Raw genomic sequence first — 26,810 nt, 5'->3', positions numbered from 1 at the left:
GGGCCTGAGCAACGGAGCGCTCTGGTACTATGAAACTGATAGTAGAATGGTACCAGCACAGACAGCTTTGGCCAAGGCTAACTTCCAGTCTCACAACAATTTGTGGCCGTGATTTAGATGTTGCAGCATGCCATGGATCGTTCCCAATGTACAGTTTCTATGCATCCAGTCTCAGAGGCTGCAGGTTTAATAGACTTGGCCAAATTATGCCCTTTGGCCTCTGGGCCGAGCAGGCTGGCCCACGCACTGTGTGGTTTGCTGGTTGCTCTGACCAGTGCAGGAGGGAATTCATGTCGGTTTTAGCAGTACTCCACTATAACGAAATAATCCATCCCACACATCATTTGAGATGTCTCATTTCTGTTTGAACAAATACTATTTGTGTTAAGAAAATTTCAGTCTGTCTCTTTTGGGCCTCTCTTGTAGCTTTTTTTAGTGAAAGATAGAGGAAAGTATTTTCATCTTTCACTTCTACACTGACAATAGAATTGTCTTTGCAGTTTTTAGGGGGATAGTAAAAGGCACATTGTCTTTGGTACCAGCAGTGATGATGATGTGGTAATTTTGCTGATGTTGGTAATGTGTTATTTGCACAAAATTTTAGGAGCTGCTTTCTGTATGAAAAAGTGATCCTTTCACATATGCCTAAAAAACCCCACCAGTGTATGTAAGAAAAGGAAAAAGAGTTAAGCACTGAAACACAAGCTTATTATGCAGCCCACTTCTTAAGAAAGACAGTAATCATTTAAAAGCTTTACCTTTGTGGTTTCCTGGGATAGCTACCGACTTATTTCAAGAAAACAATGATTCCATCAGTCTTACCTCCAACAGTTATGTACTTTTGTGGTACATTTAGATAGACAGACTGTGCTGTGTGACAAGAACAGCTAGCACATGCACTTTAAAAATCCTGAGATTTCCACATAGTATCTAGGTCATATGATACCCACAGGCATGATTCATCCACCTGGGCTTTATGCCAGTCAGCAACTGCATGGATCTGACACTTCAGGAATACTGTAAAATTATTAAAGCTGTAATTTTTTTGTTCAAATAACACTGTTGATGATAGCTGTAAAAAATACAGCATATAATTTATAGTTCCTTTCTGAAAGATTTAATTTCATTAAGTAGATGTAAAAAGCACAGTATGGACTGAAGAGAATGCAGAGCAGGCCTAGTTGAATGAGCCCAGATAGCTTTCCTTGGCCCTACAGACTTCAATTTCAGAGGTTGCTGTCTTGATGTAAAGCCCTATTCGAGGCAGAAGTAGTCTTCACCTGAGTGTATCTGGTCGAAGCCCAGATAGCTGTTAAGGGTTGATCTTAGCTACAATGAGCTAAAACCTGCCAGTGTTCTGCCTGTGTTAGGCTTTTGTATACAGATGATAATCTCTTCGAGGGGCAGAAACCCCATACATTTAGTACAAACGTTGTGCATTTTTTTTTTCTTTGCATTGAAGTTAATTTTCAAGAGATGAGATCATGTTTATTTTTAGGAATGTCTATTATGCAGACAGACACTTAATTAAAGATTCCACAAGCCTTGCTCAGGGAACTTTGAGCTGCATTTGAAAAATGTGTAGGTGCCTAGGAAAACAGAAATGTGTGTAGCTGGGGTGCTTTCTTTCAGATGTACTGACATGTTTATCTCAATGAACACTTACAGGAGTAGATGCTTCTGAGAGTTGCCACGTTGCTTACCTTGCATTTCTAGGTGCCTGTGTACTTAAAAAATGCAGCCCCTAATGACTTTGAAAACCAGCTGCCTCTTTTAACTTGAGCTTCTGAAGAGTCCCAAGCAGGTTATTTTTTTTTTAAAGTATCTTTAGAGGGTAAAGGCTGAAATTCCCATAATTGAATTTAAGAGGCAGCTTGGTAGAAAGGAGATGAAGAAGTATAACCTTTGCCAACTTGTAAAGAAACAGCAGTATTTAACTTTTATGAACTTAAACCTGAAAAACATATTTTATCCTTTGTCCTCTGAGTTTGTGACTTCCCATCCCATGAAAGTGGAATGTTTTCAGGTTTGTAAGCATGTCTGGGTTATGGTAGACTTGCTCTGAGTATTGGTGGTTTTTTTTCTTTCTTTCATCTAGATAAAGAAGAGGCAACAAGATGTGGTGAGGTTTCTGGAAGCCAATCGCATAGAGTTTGAAGAAGTGGATATCACAATGTCAGAGGAGAAAAGACAATGGATGTATAAAAATATTCCTGAGGATAGGCAGCCCGCGCAAGGCAATCCACTGCCACCACAGATATTCAGTGATGATCAGTACTGTGGAGTAAGTAGCTGTTACGGTTGTCAACGGATGATATATTAATATACCCTGTTGGCCATTTAAAAAGCTGGGACTTGCTGTTGAGCTTTCTCTAGTAGAATCTGAATTAATGGTGACAGTTTGGGATGATAGGATCAGGTAATGAGCATACAGTGAAAATTCAGATTGTTCATCTGTAAATCCTAAGGTTGTCTTCAGCTAGTGGACTCCCTCCACAAATGTAGGAATTTGTAATGTTACATGCTTCATGTACAACCTCTTCATGGTCAAGTCCCTTGTGAGACCACTGTAAGCTGGGGATTTATGGTTTTCTTGCTACTTGGGTCTAGTCTATGCATAAAGATTCAGAAAGAAATCTTTGGCACAGTAAATGAGAACATTGGCTAGATTGAGTTACATTGTCATTTGTAATTAAGCTCCTCTGCTGCTGTCGTCGTGTAAGTTTCATTTATGCTTAGAGAGCCTTTATGCGATCAGACTCTCTGGGATAAATGAAAACTGTTTTCTCTTTGAATTGTAGAATAGTTTTATTTTTCCCCGAAGTAAAGCAGCTTGAGACTTGTCTCTGCCAGCCTCAACAGTGCTGTAATGAAGGTAAATCTGGCTGATGGATCATTCAGATCTGCTGAGAACCTGTGAAATGAGTGTGATTTTTAGCTTATGGTGGATCCTCTGCAACAAACAGACTGGGTATGATGCAGCAGCTAACTAGCTTCCTAAAGTGAGGTATTTAACACCCCTCCCCTATGCTTTGTATTGGCCTTACTTGTTTACCTCAGCACTCTCACTCGTATCTGCCTACTTCCAGATAAGAAATGTCAAAGAAATATATGTGGGACTTGGAAGGGATTTTGACTGTCACTTGTGAAGTAGCCCCTCACTTACAAATAACAGTTACGTTGTTCTGTGTGATTTTAGTTTGCCTGGGAAATAGAGTGTTGGAAGCAGTTGTTTCTTACCCTTTCAGCTTGTCTTTATAGCATGTTTTAATCTAGTCTTAGAAATTTCTGTTTGGAATTAGCAAGGAAGAGGATGTCATGCAACATGTGAGATGATCTCATTAATCTGTCTGCTCATCTGATAGCTGTTTTGGCTGAGCAGAGTTAATCCTATTACTAGGCCTCACTGTCTGCATGAACATCTTTAAAGAGCAAACATGCTTTGAAAGAAGCTATTTTCCAGGTTGAAGGAAGAAGCATGTGCAGGATCTCCAACGTTCATCAGTTAGCCTGCTGTATTGGTTGGTGAAGTTCTTAGGTAATAGAGTGGGTCAAAAGATTAGGCAGGAGGCAAATGGGGTCAGTGCTGGAAAGGGGGTTAAAATATCACAGTTAGATGAAGTCAGCAGACATTGCAGATCTTGTTTCTCATTGTCATTTCCACATTGTTTTCGTAAGTTTATCTTGATACAAATAACTTAAAAAAAAAAAAAAAAAAAAGCTTTTAAATAACTTAAACGATACCCACCAAGTTTTCTGTGAATTGATTGGTGAAAATCGTAGCTTATCATTCCTGATTTGTGTCCAGGCAATTTCTAATCCTATTTACTCTATTAAAAAACACTGGTATTTTGCCTGCCAGTTCTAGTCTCACCAGGAAAACTGCCTATGTACTTATTGTGGCTTATACATTGTTACTGACAATATAGATTTACTTACTTAAAATATGAACTGGTCAGATTCATTGCTTTTCCTCTAAACCTATGAGGGCTAGACAAGACAAAGCAAAATAGATACACTTTGTATTTTGTTCATGTTATTTCTGTAGAGGTACACAAGCATATGGTGTACAAGCCATGATGCAGTGTCATATTCATAGCCATGCTGGTTTTTCTCTGTTAGTAAAGCATTAATAGTTGGTTTTTTTTTCTTCCCCGCCCATTTTCTCTTTAGTGGAAAACCATAGCAATGCATACAAGGGTATTATCTCAGAACAGATTTTTCTGGCTAGGACATTACCATTTGAAATAATCACTTTTCAGAATGTAACTGCAATATAGAAGAAGTTTGTATTCGGTATTTTCAGTAAGTATCCAAAATGGATTGCTGTCAGCCATTTTAACATGATAGCTGGTGTAAGGGGGGAGAAAGGTACAAAAAGGTGGTCAGTGCTTACTGGTTCACAAAATGTCTTGTACCAGAGGGGGAAGGATCCTTGTGCTACCAACGGACAAACTCTGTGTTTCAAAGTGTGAGCAAGACCTTGTAATTTTTGAGTCGATGTAGTCACACATATGATCATTAATCTATCTTCTCCTTTTCTCAGTCTTCTGAGATGCATTACCTAGTTTTTCAGTAACAAGTTCTGCCGATGGATTTTGAAATAAAGTACTCAGCAAGAAACATTTTTATTTCCTGCAAACAAGATAGAGCTGTGAGCACACAAGAACACAAATCATTTTACTCATAATCCAGTGCTATGTCATAGCACTGACACTATGATAATTTACATATTTTTATGACTTTACAACGTTGTTTCATCTTAGTGACATTGCTATAACATTGTAAGTGTGTAAGAAGAGAGTCTACATTTCAGACAAATCAGACACATGAACCTGCTCTTCTAATGTACAGTAGTGTAAATCTGAAATTATTACAGTTATCTTGCTCTAGTTAGTGCTATGCAAGAGTAAGGAAATCTTCATGCTTAGTGAATGTTCCAAGAGGGAGCTCATGCACTTGGCATAAAGAAAATTAAAGTGGAGATAATTTGGAAAAGATCAAAAACAAAAAAAAGGACAAGTAGAACCTTAATAGGAGGTGTTGTGTTGTGTTGTTGGGCATTGAACCCAGTTGTGTCTTGCTCGGTTCCGTACAAGGCTTATCCTCAGTTAGTTTTAGTGGCTCCTGCTGTGCTATGACATACAACTCGAATAATGGATTATTTTCCCCCAAGGGTAAGTCTCCTTCAGGGGCACACCGGGTTTCCTCATCCTCCTGCATTACCCACCAAGTGCACCCTCACCCTTGAGCAAAAGGAACCCCACAAACAGGTTTGCTGTTTCCTGGGGGAGGAGCAACCCACACTGCCTTTCCCAGCCACTGTTCCCCACAGCAGAGAAGCTTTACCCACTTGACTTGTTTGATCGTGGCTCATGTTTCAGATATAGGGATAACCTGTTCAGTGGCTTCAGTGGTCAGGTACCCCATTGATCACAAGCCCGTCTATACATTGCATCTCTTCCTAGGTGTCCTGATGTGTCATAGCTCACCGTTAGGTTTTCAGTCCAGGTCCACCTTTGCCATTTCAGTTCTGGCAGCCTGGTCTGTCTGCTCCTTGTTTCCGTTTTCTTTGGTGGCATAACTCTTGGGCATGTGAATATCTAAGTAACATACTTTTACAGCAAGGTTCTCTACCTATGCAACAATGTTTTGCCATAACACAGCAGCCACAGCAGCCCAGGTGGGCTTATCTCTGTGCTGCCAGTATGTCAGCTTCAGTTGCTGTAGGAAACCCCCAGGGCATGTGCCACCATACATGAGTCAGTATAAAGATAGGATACTGGCCACTTTTCTCTTTCCCAACGTCTAGGGCCAGCTGGATGGCTTTCACGTCTGTAAACTGACTCGATTTGCCTTTGCCTGTGACGGTTTCTGTGACTTGTCTTGTGAAACTCCACACAGCAGCTTTCCACTTCCAATGTTTTCCCACGATATGACAGGACCCATCAGCAAGTAGAGCATATTGTTTTTCATTTTCTAGTAGTTTATTATACAGCGGGGCCTCTTTGGCATGAGTCACCTCCCTGGGTGATGCTTCAAAATGTCTCCCTTTTGGCCAGTCCATGATGTCTTCTTCCTGCTCTCCCTCAAGAGGAGCTTCTTTCTCCTTTACTAACTGGGTCAACCTATGCTCCCATGGTTTCTTCTTGACTGCAGGAACAACAGTTACAGTTGGGGGTTGGGCTTCTGATTTATGCACAGTGTCTGTGTGCGTGTTCAAAGACCCTCACAGTATCTATTTTTATGTCCTCAGATCCAGAGACCCTCACAGTGTCTCTTTGTGTGTCATGAGATCCAGAGACCCTCTTCTTCCTTTGAGCATAGGCATAGGTCTACCCCTGGCCCCAGCACAGCGCTGGAAGTTGTGGCTTTGTGGTATATGCAAGGCATCCTTCCCTCAAGTGCTCTGCTAATTCAACAGGATGTTCACGAGAGAAGTCCCAAGCCATCGGAGGTGAAAACTGCTCTAGGCACCTGCTCAAATTCTCCCACACACCTTGCCACCCAGGAAACTGTTGCCTCGGGGCACATTCCTGTGTGGCATTCCCAACTGATCAGTTAACATTAGGAAAAGCCAAAATCAGTGTCACTGCACACACCAGTACAACATTCTGGTTACATTAGAAGGTTCAAGAAACTGAAGGGCCATTGGAACAAGGGTAGAAGCCTCTGTCCTGGAGTAGAAGATGCCCTTCTTCATTTTCCCTACAGAATGGCTCCTGGAGAGCATTGTCTCCACGAGATGGTTCCCAGAGTACTGGGATGGCAACAGTGCAGGGGCCAAAGAGCAAATTAGGCTTGAGGCCGGTGCTTTTATCACGGCTCTCCTAGGCAAAGCAAAAGAAAGTGATAAACAACAGGGCAAACAATAAAAGCTGAAAACAGCCATTTACAAGCTCTTGAGTTTGATGTACAGGAAGGAAGGGAGCAAGCAACAGAGCAACTGAGGAAAAAGACAAAAGGAGATCAAGAACAGGCAAGTCAACATTGTGACCAGCAACACAAAGTAACAGCCTGCGAAGTAACAGCTAAACAGGTAAACCAGCTGTAAATTCAGTCTAGTACACTCTGATCACATCTGTCATTATCTTGAACCTTTTTGAGTCCCTGTTCAGGAGCCAAAAAGAACCGTTGTAGGTTGACCTCAGACAGCAATCACACAGCTGCTTGCTCCCCCCTACTCACCTAGCAGGAAGGTGAAGAAAATAGGAAGAGAAAAAGCAAGTGAACTCATGAGTTGAGATAAAGACAGTTTAGTAAGTGAAGGAAAGGGACAAAATCCCAAGTGATGCAAACACAGTCACTCACCATCTCCCAAAAGCAGACCTAGGCCCACTCAGTCTCCCAGCGATGGGTACCTTGGAAGACAAACACTCCCCAGTTTTATATGAGCATGAAGTTATATGGTGTGGAAAATCCCTTTGGCTAATTGGAATCTCTGTCCCTCTTGCCCTTTCAGCCTACTCTCTGGGGGCAGCAGGGAGGAACAGAATGAGAAACAGAGAAGACCCTGATGCTGTGCAAGCACTGCTTGGCAATAACCAAATCATTGCTGTGTTGTCAAGGCTGTTCTAGTCACATATCCAAAACGCAGCACCATAGGGGTTGCTGTGAAGGAAGCCAGCTCCATCACAGCTGGACCCAGTAAAAACATGAAGATGAAAACTGCAGTTTGTTTTCTAAGTTTTCACTAACTAAATCCTTTGCTTTCAAGCTTACAGAAAAATTTCTAAATCCTCTGCCTCCCATTGTGAATTTATTTTACACAGCCAGATCAGTGATGTTGCATGTAAGTTAGATTTTTCTAAAGTACTGCTGGTATGGACCAACATAGTACTAACTGTTAAGTATCCTGCAGGTTAAAAACACTGTTAAAAGAATGAACAAATAATTACTTATCCTTGCATACTTATTACTTACTGTTGCCCTTTTTGCACAGACTATAGAAGATCCAAACAGAGAGAGATCACTGCAGGTTGGTGCATTAGGACCAGATTCACAAAGGGACTACAGCATGATGCCAAGCACCTAAATTTTAGGCATGTGGCTTCTAGAGTGGAATTTGAAGCCACCAGCTAGGGCTCTAACTTTTTCACATGGCTGGTGAGGAGCCATAGGTACATGTATCCAAACAGGATCTGCCATGTTCTGGCTACTGCATGGAGACATGGAAAGCTTTTAAAATAGAAAGCAAGAAATGCTGGAAAAGTGGTGTCTGAAATTAGGCCAGTGCCTCACCACTTCCCTCTTCTGCTTTCTCTGAAATCTCCACAATTTAATGTGTGACTCTTCTTAGACTAGAAGTGACTCCTGGATCTTTCAGAAGATTGGAAGTCTCCACTTCCCAGTGAGTGCACTCTTACTTTAACCTTACAAAGCACAAGTTAGCACTTTGAAACAGTGACAGTTTTATATGCAGAAATCTGCCACTGATGTGAGACAGCCTGAAATTTAGGCCAACCAAAATTAAAAAGGAAATCTGTTTTCAGGTGGGAGTTTGAGCTGAAGAGAAAATATTTACATATCAAGCTGACTTTTTTTTTTCTTTTCTTTTGAAGCTGCTCATATGGTTTAGTGTTAGAGTAAGTCCTGATAGAGTGCCTAGTGGGCAGCAGCAGAGACACTGATACGTGATATTTATTGTCCTTCCCTGAAATTTAATATATGGGTGTCAGCCCCATCAAAACAGTGAAGGCCTATAGACAAGAAAGAAATAAAATAAGCCACTGAAAGAGGTGCAGTGTTCTCCAGAAACTATTCAGCGCACAGGCCATTACTGTGGCACTGATTTCTTTGCACTGTTAAGTATCAGTCTGTTCTGTTTTTTTTTAAAGATCCTGGAAAGAGTCACACACATTTCTTGTTCTTACATTTTATATGTGTAAAATGACAAATCAGTAACTGTATCGGTGGCTTTTCAGTCACTGATAAGAGAAAGAATAGGAAAGAAGATTTAAGAAAACTGGCTAGAGGCCACCTCAGAGTTTCTGCCCTGGCCTGTCACTGGGGAGTTTGTCATTGTTCTTGTGCCTACAGATACAGAGAGCTTGAGCTCTGTCTCTAGATCCTCAAGCAACGTGGCACAATTCACCTTAGCACGCCTGCTATAGTGTGTTTACTTCAGGACCTAGGGCAGTTGTGAGGCTATTTGGTATTCATCAAATCTACATTTGGTTCCCTGCACCCTTGGAGGTGTCTTACCCGACTCAGTGTCTTGGTGGTCCAGCTCTGTTTTTAGAAGAATGATAATCTTGCTAGATAGAGGTTAGTGTGTATTTGCTCAGAGTTCATATAACAGCTGTTAATGATTGACGATGCTGAAACTTTCTTGATTAATTATTTTTCCCATCAGAGGTAGAGTTTCCTGTATGGCCAATTCAAGCTGTTTGTTTGAAATCATTCTTAATTACCTTTTGCAGTTGTATTGGAGTAGTTTGTGGCTCACCACAGACCCCAGGCTGTATGTGAGTGACTTGAGGTCAGTGATACAGCACTGTTTTATCTTCCTGATTAGGCCCTTTTCTCAAGCAAGGAATATAGAAGGCAGGGCTAGTGCTGGAAGGCAACCCCTGCCCATGTGTCTTTTTCCATGTTGGCAAGATACTGTTTGGACCATTCACAAGGTCTGTATGGTTATAACTTAGAGGCTATGCCTATGCTTTTGCCATCCACTTCTCCACTGCTTTTCTGTGTCCTAAGGCAAAGAGCTTTAGTTCCATGTGATATATGCTTGATACAGAGGAGTGTGATACCAGAGGCAAAAGTGTGGAGTAGCCAGCCTGTCCAGTGGTAGGGCTTGAAAAATAGAAGCTCAGCAACTGACTAAAAATAAAATAATCCAATAATTTTATCCTCAGAACGGTTAGAACTGGTACCAGTAATGTATTATAATGCTGCTGTTTGCCCTGTAGTGGAGAGAGTACATTCCTGTTGAGCACCACAGTTTTTATTTGAACTCTTTCCTCTCTGAGTTCTAAACTTTATCAATAGCTCTTTCAAAGTGAAGTAGCAGATACTTTGTGAACTATCTCACCACGTAAAGATGATAGCTGTCCAAGATTTGATACAACTCTGGAGATATTTTACTCTGTGTGCAGACTCTTATTTCCTAAATATAATAATAATATATGTGTTTATATATTTATGGATATGCATGTATATGTATATACGTATGTGTTATGTATAATATGTGTTTAGGTATTTTAATACACTTAAAGATGACTGGTATAAAATTAAAATTGTCACCTTTACAGGATATAGTAGAAAATATTGCAAAGTTTTTTCTTTTTAGTTTTAATATTTACATTGATGTTCTGCAGCACTCATTGATAATCAGTAAGCGTCACATAATTACTAACAATTTTGGGATCCTAATTCTCCTTTGCATGGAATGGAAACTTCCTATTGTGCTACACTTTCTTGAAGAAAAGGGGTTTATTCTTGAAGGTGTCATGACTGCTTTGGTTAAAGTCTTTTTTAAAGGGCCCGTTCTACTAAAGTATAGCCTACATGATGTATGAGATATATGAGGAAAGGGTAAGAAAGCTTACTAAGTGGCAGTGATACTTTGAGGGCACAGATTATGCATGTAGCAGTGTATTGGAACAGTATCTAAGAGAAGGCCATGGCTGTTGTCAGTGAAGAACCAGGATGAAATAGCTAATTCTGTGCACCGCTGCTCCGCTTGTAATCATGCTACTAAGATTATCTTCTGAGAAACACTTTGAAGATACAGCAAAGTTATAATAAATTTTTAAGTAAGAATGCTGTTGATACCTTGCAGTGCCACTACAATTAGTGTGGCTTTCTTCTTTCTTAGTAGCTTTCTGATTTTGTTCTTCTCTGAAGGAACTGCAGGAAAGAAAGAATGTGTTGAAGGATGATTCTGACAGTGTCCAATTACTAAAATAAAGGGGAAAATCTATATTTTATTTAGTGTTCTGAGATGTCACCTAATATTGGTATGAGTAAAACGCTCTAAGAGGAAAACCAACCAACACGTGGTTGTAATGTCCCATGTAAAGTTACAGCTACCTTAAAACATGTCCAAGTTAAAATATGTGCATGCAGAGCTTCTGTGCAGCACAGTCAATATATGTCTTTTGGCCACGATCTCATGTAAAAGGATGACTACCATAGTTAACTCCCTGACGTTTCCATCCCTCCCTCTTCTCAAATTCCTGTTATGGTCTGATTTGATAATATTCTTATCCGAACCATTAGTAAAATAACATGATGAGCTAGAAGGTGCACAGAAGGGGGAGGTGGCACCTGATCATCCATAGTCTTACTGATACTGCCACTGAGTCCCTTGAATATTCCCCTGCCCCAGGTGGGTGCTGTGCCAGTTTGAGCTCTTCAGTGCTTGGCTGGGGGAAGCCTTTCTGCACTTGGACTCCCTGTCTTAGAGGTGAGGAGTATCGGTTCTTACATTGTTGATGTATGTGTCCCTGTCACTGTTACTGAATGAACAGCAAACATCATACTGGCCTGAGTTTGTCCCATACTGTCCCAACAATAGAGCTGTAGCTGACATCTGCTCCCTTTTAATTTAAAGCCTTTGTTTCTGGAAGCCTACAACTAAAGAGATTACTGAAATAAACATCTGGCCATTAGGAGAAGAGTAACAGGTTGCTTTGTAGAGTCAATTGAATAAGTTCTTTAAAAATCCTGTGCAGAGATCTTATCAGAAGGTTAGGTAATTGAAAGCTGTCATGTTTAGATTGTCCTGTGTTGTGGGGACAAGATTCTTATTTTTGTGTATTTATATAATATTTAAAAAGCCTCACACATGCACACACACTCATTCTCCAAGGAGAGCTGTGCTGAGTAAGAGTTTTCCATTGTAATCCTAATCAGATCAGTAAATGAATGTCATCTGTTCTAGAGAACTGAAGTGCCCTTTTCAGGAAGGATGCTAACAGCTCTTTCTCAATGGCATACAGTATTAACTCAGTCAGTAGTAAAGTGCTGATTCAGTGCATTTAAATGAAGTTCCCCACTCTTGTAAGGGCAAATTACACCGCCCCTTTTGTAAGAATGGAGAGATCATAATCATATATTAAAAAAATATTGACAAAGATAAGCAAAGTCAAGCAGCATGCCAGTCTTGAAGTGCTGTCCAATAATCAGTGCATTTAAAAAAAAATCTGTCTGAAAAGCAGTGCAGGCTACATTTGGGCATGTTCCTTATTTTTCTGCTTTTTGGTGTGGTAAGGATTGGTTTTCTGCCTCTTGGTGTGGTAAGCAGTAAGGGTTTGTCTGAGATGTTTAGCAAGCTTGCTCTTTCTCTTGCAGCAAACTAAAAGCAAACAGCAACAAAGCCAACTTGCTCAACTGGAAGGACTTCTATTCACAGTTACTGTCTTTGAAACTTCATTAGAAATAAAGTTCTCCTAATCTCAGTTGCAGTAACGGATAGACAGTGTCTGTGTAATTGCTAATTGTAAGTTAAATCTACTTCGTGTTAATGTTTTACTTTGCCCCAATGCCGTCATGCTTGTGTTATGTTTCTTGAAGCGCAAATAATTATTTATGCTGATCTGCAGTACTGCCAGTTTTAACATTGGTGTGCAGTAAATAGTTTCTCCCAGCAGCAACAGTGTTTATTTAAACAAGCTTCAGTGTACCTGCTTAACAAAATGCTGAGCCAAATTAATTACGGCAGTGTCTGTAATCACATCACTACAGTGATCTGGTTTCCTAGCCTGCTTAAAGTCTCCGCAACGCAGTTGGGATACTGCTGTAGTCAAGTTGAGCTTTGTGAACTTGGCAGTTGCTGTTGAGAGAAGCAGCAGCTACTCTGGAAGTGGGATCTAAAGAGGAAACAATTCCCAAGGACCAGCAGTTTTTGTACTGGAGTAGATTGGCATAAAACATTTGTGTCATAAAGAAGAGTTAAATCCAGATTTCCTGAATGCTTGTCCACTCTTTCAAAGACTAAGCTACTCTTAGTTCACTGTCGCATTTGGGCGGTGGATGGCTGTGGGGATTTCTGCATAATCTAGACGTTAAGAGAGTTCTCCTGTCTTTGATTAATCTGGTTTTAAAGAGGTGCAGAGCAACCACAGCACCATTTTAGTTTCAGGATAAACTGAAAGGATATTTAAGTGTGAAGCTTTTGTTTTTTTTTTTTTTCCTTTTACCAGCATACTAAGTGGACAATATCACTTTGCTTTGCTGATTATTTTAAAACTTGTGTTAAGATGCATCTGATATAAGTGACCTTAAATGTGTAAGACTGAAGGTCCATCTAGCCCAGTTTTGTCCTAGCAATGGCCATAAGCATATGCCTAGGAAAGACTACAAGCAAGTCAAGCATTTAAAATACATATAAAATATTTGAGTATTTTCCCTGTCTCTAGTTTTTCTTCTGAAACAAATATCACTTTAATGTATTTAGTAATTCTTATTATATTTCTCTTTCATGAACTTCAGCCTTCTGGTGAAGCCATGTAAACATGATCTTCTTTAGTGTGCTCTGGCAATGTGCTCATGGGTCTGCTGAGCTCTAGATCTATTACCAACCATCCTGCCGCCACAGTGAGCCTCAAATCCTTCCTCCTGTTACCACCTGGGCTAACTTAGCTCCTAAAGACCTTTGCAGCCGTGGCCTGCCTCTCTATCTGAGTCACAGCAGGGGCAGGGTTGGAAGGGACCTCTGGAGATCATCTAGTCCAGCCCCCTGCTAAAGCAGGCTCTCATAGAGCAGGTGGCACAGAATCGCATCCAGGCAGGTTTTGAATGTCTGCGGAGAAGGAGACCCACAGCCTCTCTGGGCAGCCTGTCCCAGCGCTCTGTCAACATCAAGGTACAGAAGTTCTTCCTTATATTCAGGTGGAACTTCTTGTGTTGCAGTTTGTGCCCATTGCCTGTTGCCCTGTCACTGGGCACCACTGAAAGGAGCCTGGCCCCGTCCTCTTGAATTCACCCTTAAGATATTTGTAAACATTGATAAGATCCCCCCTCACTCTTCTCTTCTCCAGGCTATGCAGCCCCGGCTCTCTCAGCCTTTCCTCACAAGGGAGATGCTCCAGTCCCCTCACCATCTTCATAGCCCCCCGCTGGGCCCTCTCCAGCAGTTCCCTGTCTCTCTTGAACTGGGGAGCCCAGAACTGGACGTGGGCTCCAGGTGCAGCCTCACCAGGGCAGAGCAGAGGTGGGGGACAACCTCCCGTGACCTGCTGGCCACGCTGCTCCTAATGCACCCCAGGGTGCCACTGGCCTTCTTGGCCACCAGGACACACTGCTGGTCAACTCACTGTCCCCCAGAACCCCCAGGCCCTTCTCCGCAGAGCTGCCTTCCAGCAGGTCACCCCTGGCCTGTGCTGGTGCATGGGGTTGTCCCTCCCCAGGTGCAGGACCTTACACTTGCCTTTGTTGAGCTTCATTAGGTTCCTCTCCTCCCAGCTCTCCAGCCTGCCCAGGTGTCACTGAATGGCAGCACAGCCTCCTGGTGTGTCAGCCACTCCTCCCAGCTTTGTACCATCAGCAAACCAGCTGAGGGTGCGCTCTCTCCCTCCATCCAGGTCATGGATGAGTGAATTGAAACTATCCTGGTTTAGAGGCACTCAGCAGGTGCAGGGAAAGCAAAGCTTTATGCTGTGCAAGACCAGCAAGATTTTGCTTGTCTGTAGGTGAGCTGCTGAAACTTCAGTACAGTTAGCTTTGTTTATTTTCAACAAAGCAAGAGCTTTGGTCAGCTAATTTCAGTAGCTCTTAGAACATCTTTGATGCTGTAACTGTTCTGTTCTTGTGGTAAAACAGAAGGGCTGTATCTTGCTTAGACTACTTGGTGGGTGACCAAGCTGCCATTGACTTTAAGGATGAGGAACCAGGCCTAAAGCACTCTGCTGTTACTGTGTTAAGAAGCCTTTTCTGATTTGAAATAGCTCTTTACTTACCTTATTTATACTCCTGTCACTTCTCTATGCCCTCAAACCATCCTGAGATATATTTTATTCTCCTGGCATTTGTCATTCTTGGTAACCTTTCATACCCTCATCTTTGTGATTTATCACCTGTGGTTTTGGCTTTTCAACTTTTCCAGACGGATTGAACATCTCTGCATCACTGATGATTGACGTACGCCATCTCTATGTCCCCTTGGTTTTAGTAACCTTAATCAGCTATTGATTTTGCCAGAATTTTATGCATATATGTGTAATTAGCTGCTCTGGAAAGCACCGAGGATTGTAATTTAAAGTGATACAGTCCAAATTCTGGTTGTGCACATAGTTGCCTTTTGAAGTGGGGCAGTGGGTGGCAGTTTGTCATACTCATATATTTTTAGGTTAACAGCTGCTCTTGGAATGCCTCCAGGGTGTCAGTGGGAGCCACTTCCTTGCAGAGGGGCAGGATAGCACTGCTCAGCTGACCCCAGCAAAGCTGCAGCACTTGCAGGTTTGGTAGAGCTGCCTGGGACAGTGACAGGGGGATTGTAGTAACTTGCTACCAGTGGTGAAGCCTAGTGCAGAAACAGGGAACCACTGCCTTGCCAAAACCAGCTGATGGTGGTGTCTTTCCTCTGTGGGAAGGCAGTGTCCCAGTTTTCCAAGTGGAACCCATTGGCTTGCAAGTAAGTTGGGCTCTTGCCTGTGCATGAAGCTCTCCACTTCCACTGAACTTGGCACCATTTTCCTTCTTCAGCCTCTGCATCTGCTGCTGGTAGCACTGGGATGTTCTTTATCTGAGACAAGAATTTTCATGTCCTCACCCATGGATTTAGGGTCTTTACATGTGGCCCAAATCTGCACAGACTTTCTCTCCTTGTAAAGGTAAGATCAAAGGGAGGATGTTTTTGAACAGCTGTTATCTTGCCTGTGTTACAGGGAAAGCCAGGGATGCCCACTTTGAACTCCTACCACATGCCAAAGCACAACCGACAGGTCCTTGAGATTGTGTTCCTTCAGATCACGTTCCTTGAGATCATACTTCTCAAAAATCTCTCAAGGAACTACCATACTAAAGTGATTTCTTCCAACTTTTATAGGACTATTATGCATTTCTGTGACTTCTTTTTCACATTTGATTGTTTTGGGACCATATGTTTTCATTGCCGGGATCAGTAGGAAAATACTCCTATAAAAATTTTACTGCTACTTTATCTAAAAGCATGATGCTTCTTCCCCCCATCCCCCATAAAAGCAAGGAACTGTCAATAGCATTTTAATACGTTTCGCAATGCAGATATTTCAAAACATCAGGGAGATTGCTTCTGTGGATAATCTCTTGTGCTTATTAAATATTCTGCTCCTTTTAAAATTAATCAATCCACTGGGTTTTGTGCTCTTTCAAACATGCAGTTACTCAGTTTAGCTCATTGTTTAACCTTCACAATTTTTTCAGTAAGTGATTCCAGGTTTGATAATCTGTAAATATGTGGAAAAAACAAACTAAATCAGCCCTGGATGCTTCTGGAAGTAATAAGTGATAACTAGTACTTGTAGAAAGCTTTTTATGAGTAAGACTTAAATTACTTTACAGAGGTTAAGTTAAATAGATTTTCACAGATATTGGTGGATTAGCTGAGTTGCAACGTCATTGTCAGAGCCAGGAATACAGTCTTATTTCTTATGGCATTATTTTCAGGCCGTGAACCCTTCCCTGCCGTTTTTCTTTCCAGTTTATTAACAAACAGTGACAAAACCATGGTGTTAGAGTAGTGATAGTTTTAGCGCTAATTGAAGTACTGGTATTAACACACTTCAGGAGAACCCCAGAACTTGAAAACAGTGGTGGGAGATGATGACTCACCCAAACAAACAAGAGAGCCTTCCTTAGACAGACTGTTGAGACAAAGAGGTGTCTGGGGGTTCGCGAAAACTGCTTGTGTGCTTAGGAGGAAAGGGTGCTCCTGGTGGGGAGTGAAAACGATGCCTGTCTTGAGCCATGTTACTGCAGAAATGCTTGCAGTAGCTGCTTGCCTGCCGGTTGGCTGCTTATAGTTTACAGGGCTGTAATGAGCAGCTTAAGGCAATTTAAACTTGCCCTGATAGCAGAGGGAGGGTGCCCTTGCTCTTCTCCCTGTGGGTTGTACCCATCCACTGCTCCCCTACCTGCAGCGATAGTGTGACTCACTTGTAGATGAACCCAGTGGAGAAAATAAAGGTTATTTCTCCAATCATGTGCTGTCTTCACAGGTGGTTGCTTATATAGCTTGTGTCCCTCATGGCTTTTCATCTATTTTAGCAGAGTCAGGCTGGTTCTGTTTCAAGTTTAACAGCATCCATGCAGTTTTTCAAGTCTCGTTCGTAGAGGTCAAGGGCTTAATCAAGCATCCTTCTGCAGAGCTTCAGCATTAGTTGTTATTCCTATAGGTATCCACTGATTACATTGTCCCTTTTTAATCCATGGCATTGTTGGGGTTGCTTTCAGTACTGTTTCAGCTTATGCCATGGCTTAGTTGTGAGATCTGTCTATTTTATTTTGATTTACTTTCTGGATATTAATTGTAAATTTATGTTAATTCAGATTTTAGCATCTATCCATCACCTTTTAATGATTTTTTAGATTGATGTAAAAGTGCCAATTCCTTTGTTGAATTCTGTGTTTAATTGCAAAGTTAGGTAGAACAGACCATACCTAAAATTAATAGTGAGGGAACTTAAAACTGTCTAATAACTTCATATATTAGCATTTTAAACAGTAATGGTAGTAGTTCTGTGCTCGTAATGATAAGCAGCATCTGTCTGCAAAGTCTATTTTCCAGTCTACAATGCCAATCATTGCAGGAGATTCTACCTTCTTTTGCTCCTGAACTGCTTTATTCCTTGAGGTGTTTCATTCCCCTGTCAGGGAAAGCAAATAAAGTTGCCTCTTCCCATAGAGCGAAGTGAGTAGATGGTATTCATTGGAAATTAGGTATCACACATAGAGAACCATGGAACTGAAAACCAGATAGAAGAAATGAGCGTACTCTCTATGTATATACATAGATAGACATGTGTATGAAAGCTGAAACGATCAGTAGACATAAAGCTTAGGAATGGAATACTGACTTACTGCCCTAGGCTACAGCATAGCAATATGCCATGTTTTAAGATGACGATGACAAAAAGCCATCTTAAGAAGGTTTACTCTTTCTTCTTACGTCAGCTAATATGTCTGAGGCCTGATGACGACCATACACTCCTGCTGGCCTCTCTGTGTCTTTCAGGGCCAATGCTTTTAGTATAGAGGGTGAAGCTGGGAAACTATCAGCGCAGCTATGTGTTTGTCTGGGCTGAGGTTATTCAATGATTATGCAAAGTATCACTTTGCTAGGACAGTTGTTCACGTTGGAATAGCAGTATATCGTTATGGAAATGCTAGTAAAGCATCTTTGTCTGATGCACCATAAAGGTTTTAAGAGACATTCTGCACATCTGCAGGATGATTAGGTGTCTCGTGGGATGTGTATTATCCTTGCTGTGGTGACTGTGTATTTTCTGTCCAAACAGTCTTTTATTTTACATTAGTGGAGAGAAAAAAAAGAACAAAGAGAAGTCAAGTCTTTATCTACAAGTACACACTTTCCTTATAAAGTTATTTCAGAACTTACTTCTGCAAGGATATAATTCGGTATATCTTGTAATTGCATCTGGCAGGTGGGATGAAGGGGTTATTCAGGGATTCACACTGCATTGTGAAAACCCAGAGAAATACTGGGAAGCAGAATGTTTGCTTGCCCAGACCATTTTTGCTTCCTGCTTCGGAACTGAGAAGCCAAAATGTAATCACAAGCGGGTACTGACTAGGCATGTAAACTCTGGTTGGAAGAGAAAAGAAGGTTCCTAATCTTTGCATAACCTATGACAACCTTCCCAGAACAGCCAGGTCAGAGAAAGATTTCTGCTTTATAATTAGAACTTCTGTTTATTTTACATGGTCCCCTGTGGTTGTGCGGTGGTTTGTGAGGTTACAGGTTCAAGAGAAGACAGGAGTGGAAGGAGACAAGTGAACAAAGCAGCTGCTGCTGAGCAATATTGAAGTGCAATTTCAGGGAAAGCACCCGAAACTGTAACAATGAGAGATGAGCCCTCAGAAGTAATGAGATTAGAGGTTCGGAACCAAAGAAGAGCTAACTTTGGGGATCAGGTGCATTGGGAATGACTGTTACCAAGTGGGAAGCGTGTAGAGGCACGGAGGCTGCCTGTTACTACTCTGTATTGAAAGCATGTATGTGCATAGTCAATATTTAAAGGGATTTCTCTTGTTGAGTGCTTTCAAGTTAAGCGTAACTACAATTCTTAAATATTTAGAGATAATTGCTATGTAGTGATGGGCACATACCTGAAGTTTTTGACATTTAAAAGAATTTTACTTTACTAACAGAAGTGGTTAAGTAAGGATTAATGTTTCCATTTTGCAGTTATATGGTAGAGGGAAAGAGTCTGAACTGGGTGCTTTATTGTTTGCTGGTGATCACAGAGGAAATCTTTCCAAAACATGGATAGAACCTGAAACTTCTTGGCTTCTTGCCATATGCGAAATCCATTCATTAAACTGTGCTCCATTTTTTCCCTTGAAAACTGAGTATTGTCCGCTCATCAGACGAGAGAGGTGTAGCAGGTGTCAATGCAGTAAACAGATCAGTAAAAGCAGTAGTAACACTTTGAGATCGAACCCTGGTCTTAATCAGCTGAAATCTAAAAGGGATTTAATCATGATAATGAGGGTTGTTTTTTATCTTTCTATACCAGTTCCTTTAAGGTAACATTTTGTATTTAACTATGTGGTTGTCCATGGCTGAGATGCAATTGCTTATTTCAAAGGATACAATGACGACAAAGTCTCTGTTCCACCACAGAATAAGCAGTTCAGTTGCCTTAGAACTTCTTGGAGATTTCCATGTTAGGAAGCATTTTGTTTGCTAAAATGCAAATCAGAAACCCGGTCAGAAACATATTTGCATTGTTAGGCAGTTAAATACCTTTAAAAAATTCCTACAATAGATTTGTTTTTAATGAAAGTCCATGTTCATATTTTTCTGTGTTATAGTTAGAGAATTTATGTGTTTTTCCCTGTCGTTGTAGTTATCAAGATCATTGCAGTTTAGAATAGCTTTTAGGTTTGCATAGGAGAATATGGATGAGTATCCATATTTTCCTGAGTGTTATTATATATCACCCATTAGTCTAATACATGGTGTGGTAAGATCAATCAGGAAAACATGAATACAAATGTTGACTCATCTTTTTTTTTTTCTTCTTTTTTTTCCTCTCTCTAGGATTATGACAGCTTTTTTGAATCAAAGGAGAGCAATACTGTCTTCTCCTTTCTTGGATTGAAACCTACTTTGGCATCAAAGGTCAGTGTACTATTGCGGACTTTTCAGGGCATTCTTGACACACTGAGTTTGAATTTTCTTTGAACTGAAAGAACTCTTGTGTGTTTGGATGCACCACCGTGCTGATCCATACCTTGTCTATATCAGCTTCAGGCTAATGAGGTAATTGAAACAGTTGCCATGAAAAGCAAGGCATGCTAAATGGAATCAAGTGTATAGGTGGGACTTAATTTGGGACAGCAGATACATAAAGTTTAAAGAATACATTCTCCTTGACATTGAAAGCAACTGACTTCATTGTAACAGGAGAAAGAAGTAGAATCTTAATCACTGGAATATCTGCAGTTTATGACACCAAAACATCTTACTGGGCCAGCCTGGCATAATGGCTCAACCAGGACAGCATTTATTTGTTAGGCATTAATATATATTTTTTTTTAAATGCTGAAATGCTGGAGCAGTCAGGAGTTTTATCAACTATTTGGATAAGAATTAGGTTTTAACAAATACATATATACAGGTCAGAACACAAAGCCAGATAATATCTTTCTGTTGAGGGCAGTTTAATAGAGGAGATATTATTCCCATATGAAAGCCTGGACACTTGTTCAAAGAGACTGTATGGTGCACCTTTTGGCAGTGGATCAGACACTCAGGGGAGGATTTTTCTTCCCTTGACTACTGTAGGTATAGCTGTGTTTGGTAGTAGCACTGTTTCAGGCCTGGATGGCATCTGTCGGATATCTGTAGGGTTCTTCTTGTGCCAGGAATTCATTTATTTCTGGACCCCATGAGGGACAGGAGTGGAAGGAAACCTCAGCAGGGAGCTGTTGAAGCAGGTTATTTTGGCGGCCTGCCTTGCTTTGTAGCCTGAAGAACTAGTCCTAGGAAAAAGATGATGTCCTACTGCAATCAGAAATAGCAGCTTCTGTGCAGCTGTCTTCCTAGGAAATAACCGGTTTTAGGCCTGGAGAAGTGTCTCTGTGAGCTTGGCCGGGTCAGTGCTTCGGTCTGGTAGTGCTTCAGAGTGATGCGTCCTCAGCTGGCGTGTGGACCAGGGTTCAGGGCACCTTACATGTGAAGGTCACAGGCACAGGAGGTGAGAATGTATTCATAGCATTAATAATCTTTTTTTTTTTTCTCTTTTCTCTTAAATAGGAGTCAGAACCCTAGAAATCCTATCTAAAGTATCAACAAGCACATCTGGATGAATGACCCTGTTCTTCAGCACACAACAGCTTCCCTAATGGATCACTGTGATAGAGCAAACATGCATCATTAATTGTAGCCTGCTTGCCATGAGACGGTGCTCTCCAATAATGTGGGGTTAATAACACGTATATGAAAAGGTTTAAGGCCAGGCTGCTCATCTTCCTTTTTAGATACTCATTGTTGATGTTTCACTTCTGTCTTTGGATTGCTTTTGCAACTGGCACTGATACTCTAACAGACATATGTTTGAGAGTAAGGAGTGGAAGTGTAGGGCTTCTATCATTCATGGATATACTTATGTAGTCAGATTCCTTACCTTTTTAAATTCTTCCAACTACTGTAGTTGAAATCAGCTCATCATGGTAGTTGAAGTGCTGGTGGTTATTAGGGTATTTGTGTTGGCTATGATCCAGAAGGTAAAAATTGTCAATCTTAAGATCTCAGTCTAAGCCAAGAACTGCTGTATTTTTGCTCTACATTTATTTATTGTGATGTTTATCCTAGATCATGTTCATTCTAAGAAACATGGGCTGCTAACCTTGTTCATGAAAACTTGATTTGTCTAATGATGCAACTGACTGTTTAAAAACAGTTTTATCATGGAGGAGGTGCCAAAGTGAAGTATTCTGACATGGTTCCTGTCCCAAATGCAAGTAAAGTGTGCAGGAAAACACTTCGTGGGAAATACTGGGTAGTTCAGGAGAAGGGATGTCATAGTTAATGATAATATTATCTCTTAAACGAGAAAGGCTTAACACCCAAAGTTGGAGCTCTATAGTTGGACTTCCTTAAAATGAAGTTTTGCCAAAACATTGAGTTTACCTTCTGTAACACACATCTCCACCATTAGCCACATGAGAGTCAGGGGGATACTTTGAGAGTCAGGGCTTAGTCCCATGGGTGGTTAAACACTACCGTCATCCAAGAGCACACCTAACTCGCCCAGCTGTTGTCCTGGTTATATCCCCAGGTGTGGAAATGAGGAGGTGCTGCAAAGACAGAAAGCTGAGTGTGTGCTTTGCTGGATGAGGGCACAATGGTCAGCTCAGCCGATGGACAGGAGCCAAGTAAAGGAAGTGGAGATTATTCCAGTGGGACCGCCTTGATGCACATAGAACTTGGGCGTGTGACTTGCCAATAACCATTACAAAATGCATTCTAGACAGAAGTCAAATTGCATTATGCATTTTGAATCAAGTCTGGCTATGAAAATAACAGCTATGCTGTAATGTAGCTTTTTAGTCAAGTGATTTCATGGTGACGGGGTAGTGCCATTCCGATAAATGTCCTTATGTCTTTGGGTAAATGAAAGACAACCATTATGCGACAAAGCTTTGCAGTCACAACATCTCTCAGACTGTGTGGCTTGAAGGAAGCCAAACTTGTGAAAAGTGTCAGAAAGCAACACTGTGTGTGCCACAAATCACGTTCTGTTAAAATCAGTAACTGTGGCATCTGAGAAATATTAATTGGAAGGGATGACTGGAGGTCATCTGGTCTAGCACTGTCAGAATCAAGGCTAACGTCAGCACTAGCTCAGATCATATACGGGTTTGTCTAGCAAAGTGTTAAAAATATCCAAAGATGAAGTTCTCACAACCCTCTAGGTAACCTGTGACAGCTCTGCAGTACTCTCCTAGTGAAAACTTTCTTTTAATGTCCAGCTGCAACTCCTAGGCTGTGATTTGTGGCTGTTGCCTTTGCTGTTTTCTGGCACTCACAGGAAGAGGTTGGCACCAACCTTTTTTGTAACTGTCCTCGAGATAATTTCAGGCTACCATTAGAGCACCTTCTAGCCGCCTTCTTACCAGACTAAACAAACCTGGCTTCCTCAGCCTCTCTGCAGGCTGTGTGCTTTAGGCCCCTGACTGCTTTGCTTTGTTGGAGGGCTACTCTCCAGTTTCTTCAAATCTCTCTTGAATTTGAAGGTCCCAAAACAGTATTTTTGGTGTGGCCTTACCAGGGTTGAGTAGAGATGGGTAATAACTTTCCTCAGCCTGCAGGCCGTGCTTCTCCTGAAGTGGTGCACTGCATGCTTTCCCCTGTTTGCAGTGAGTACATTGCTGGCTTACAATATGCTTGGCGTTCACTAAAATCCCAAGGTCCCTTCAGCAGGGGTATTACTCTGTCAGTCACTTCCCAGCCCGTACTGATGCTTTGCCACCCCCAAGGGCAGAACTTTCTACTTGTCCTTGTCAAACTTCATGAGGTTTCTGTTAGCCCAGTCCTCAAGGTTGTTGAGATGCTGCTGGACTGAAGCTCTGCCAGCTGTTACCAACCAGTGAATCAGGTTCAGGTGTCGTTCACAGATACTTTGAGGGTGCGTGCTAGGTCATCATCCAAGTCCCTGCTGAAGCTGCTGAACAACAGGAGAATTTGTAGCCTCTCAGATCTTGGCCACTGGCTTACTCATGGCTACACAGGTATGACACGAACGATGTTCATGACTACCAGTTGCTGGAGTAAAGAACAGGTTGCCTTCCTGTCGTGTCATCTCAGCTGCCAACTGCTTACAGCTGTGTGGCTTTTCCCTCTAGTACAAAGGCAAGAAAGCTTTAAAAAAGGAGATGTTAAAGGAGTCCATCCGTAAATAAGTTCTTCTTTGGATTCGTGGTGCCCCCTCAGCCTGGTTAAAGGGCTAGATGGAGCAAGAGCACACATATATTTCAAGTCCATGGTTGTATCTACTGGCCAAAATCTTACCTACAGCACCTTTTCTAGAAGAATCCTGAAAGGGAGTTGGTAGCATGCATATACATGTATGTACGTGCATTTTTAAGGGTTATGTTGTCTGTGGTAAGTTATTGTGACATTCTTGTCACCAATCCCGTATTTTCATGAGACTTGAACCTTGCTGTAGGAAGTGAATGTGACATGAGATAGAGCTGTACATTGTTAACTTCACCGAGTTCAATATAGCTATTCCCAAAAAAACCCAAACTCAAAGAAAAATATTTAACTTTGCAGATGAATACAGATATAAATTTATATAATTATGCAGTTGATTACAGAGAAGCCATCCTGGATTTGTCATGTACTTGATATATTGTAAACTTTGAGAACTCCCTGAAGTCCCAGTTTTAAAAAACTTACCGAAGTATGTAAGTATATACACGAGTAATCCTGGGTGAAATCCCAGGCTTACTGAGGTCAAAGGCAAAACTAGACTGATTTCTACAGGGATGAAATTAGTTTCACAAAACTCCTCTTGAATTTTGATAATTGTAAAATAGAAATCTCCCATTCAGTGGAGAGCTAGTCCTGTTACAGCAGTTAGGTAAACATAGCTTATTTCAGAGCACACATGTGGATGTAATAAATTCTATGGAGGACAACACTAGCTCCAAAGGTATCCTGCTTGCTTAGGTGGATTGGCAGTGTAAGTCCCTTAGAATATGTGCTTTTGAATTGTAAGTGGCTAGTTTAAAAAAAAAAAAAAAAAAGAAAGAGGTATATATATGTTGCTTGAATATGAATTTGATTTGTTATGTGACAGCCTTATTTTTGTAATTAAAGCAAGCAGAGTTCTAGTTTGTTACTCTAGTTTGTTAAGATGATCTGGAATTTTTTAAACTAGTTTTTTAATAATGAAATGTAACTATCGGGTAACCGGAAAGGTCTGTGGAAACTGGAGCTATTTATTGAAAGAAACAGCAAATTTTTGATTCTGTTTAAAATACTTGCATATAAAGGTATGCTTAAGAACCAAATGATCCCAATTTTTAGCTAATACTTGTAGCTACCCCACTTTTTAAGAGGGAGAGCCATGTGAATTAAGCTGTAAATCTTTGTACCTAGCTGAAGTTGCTGTGCGGGCCGATGTGCACGTGCACATTCACTGTATCAGTGGCTTTGATAGATGTGTTTTTGTTTGTGCCACACACTACTGGATAGTGCCTTGCCAGAAGAGGACTGCTTCTGTAGGGTCTTCTTAGATGTGCGTACACTTTGAACTGAGAAAGGGGTAGTTTCTATATTGCTGTTTTTTTAATGATGCAGTAAACTGATTTTGAGGCCTGAGTCAAGACGCACGCTTTGTAAGGTTAAATCAGTTTTTGATGATGAGTCTTCTGAACTCTTGATTTTTCATAGTGTGGCTTTCTCTTCTTTTTTTTTTTCTTCACCTTTCTGTTGACTGTCTAGAATCAAACCTTCCAAGGGAAGTGGGCCTGGAGTAAAGCCCCTAAATCCATGTTTACACTTCAAAATAACCGATTCAAGTGTTGAGCAGCCCAAGTGCTGTCACTGAAGTGAAAAGGAGCTGCCAGGCTCTCAGTGGATCTCTTGGTTATCCCTCCCTGCCCTGTCCCCCCGTCGGGCCATTTATTTAGGGAGTCCAATTCTGGGAATGCCATGATTCAGAAGTAGGACCCTGAGATTTTAGGCAGTGCCTTGTGGCCCTTCATAGGAGTGCAAGAGCGGAGTCATCACCAGGAAAGTGCCAAATACCATTAGTCTTCAGGGACTTGTCCACCGATTTCACTAAATCTTGGCACGAGCGGTGGGGGGAGGAGGGAGCCCCTCATATTCGCCCTGCACAGAGGGCGGGAGTGGGAGACACGGTGCAGAGTGGCCCACAGCTTGTTGACAGCACCCTGAGCAGCAGTTCTCACGGGGCCCTTGGCTGGCAGTGCCGTGTGTGAAACCACGCGGTGCTGCTCCCCACGGAACTCCGGCTGCAGCACAGCCTATTCTTCACCCTCTTGCTCCCCAAGGAATTTGGGAGGGGAATTGGAGAACAGCTTCTTTAGAGCAGTTCTTCAGCCAGGTCAGATCCAGCTTTTACTCCCTTGTTCCTTTACCTCTTCCTAATGTGCTCCATCCTGTCCTGCATAGACCTACGTGTGTGCAAAGCTTCCACTCCTGGCCATCTGCTAACATCCCTGCAAGGTCGCAAATGCAGAGCTGATGTTCACCTTCACGGCGTCAGTGTTTCGTAACTTGGTGGGGGAGGGAGCACATTGCATCCTAGGCCGTGTACACGTTATATATTAAAACTGTGTTCATCTAATAAAAAATGTAATTCACAAAAGACATTTGGACCGCGTTCTTTGTGCCAAAGGAAACAATGAGAAAATACGTGTCTATTCTTGCCGCAGCTCCCTGGCGACACCGTGGTGCTTTGGCTTGGGCAGCCCCCGCGGATGGAAGCACTGCAGAACTCCTCACCTGGGATGGGTGAGCCTGATTCTGTAAGATGCTAAGTGGCTTTGATCCCTGGTGGCTCAGTGGGAATTGCAATGTGCAGAATACCTGCTGGGTTAGCGTCTAGGTCCTCCCAGGTAAATAGTAGTAAAGAAAAAAAGAAAAAAAAAAAAAAAGGATT

General features: G+C 41.6%; 1 protein-coding gene across 1 annotated transcript in view; it reads left to right on the top strand.

Annotated features, from left to right (window-relative positions):
• SH3BGRL2 (SH3 domain binding glutamate rich protein like 2) overlaps positions 1-26,516 on the top strand; it is a 48,302-nt gene extending 21,786 nt beyond the window's left edge. The window contains exons 2-4 of the mRNA XM_055714845.1: positions 2,099-2,284; positions 20,213-20,293; positions 21,431-26,516. Coding sequence (XP_055570820.1) covers positions 2,099-2,284; positions 20,213-20,293; positions 21,431-21,445 — 282 coding nt within the window. The 3' untranslated portion in view covers positions 21,446-26,516. The remainder of the gene's footprint in view (positions 1-2,098; positions 2,285-20,212; positions 20,294-21,430) is intronic.
• Positions 26,517-26,810: the final 294 nt, after the last annotated feature.

The sequence above is a fragment of the Falco cherrug genome, chromosome 6 (genome assembly GCF_023634085.1).
Source record: "Falco cherrug isolate bFalChe1 chromosome 6, bFalChe1.pri, whole genome shotgun sequence".
Classification (NCBI taxonomy): domain Eukaryota; kingdom Metazoa; phylum Chordata; class Aves; order Falconiformes; family Falconidae; genus Falco; species Falco cherrug.
Note: the sequence above shows the minus strand (reverse complement) of the source record. Positions and strands in the feature narration are given on the sequence as shown.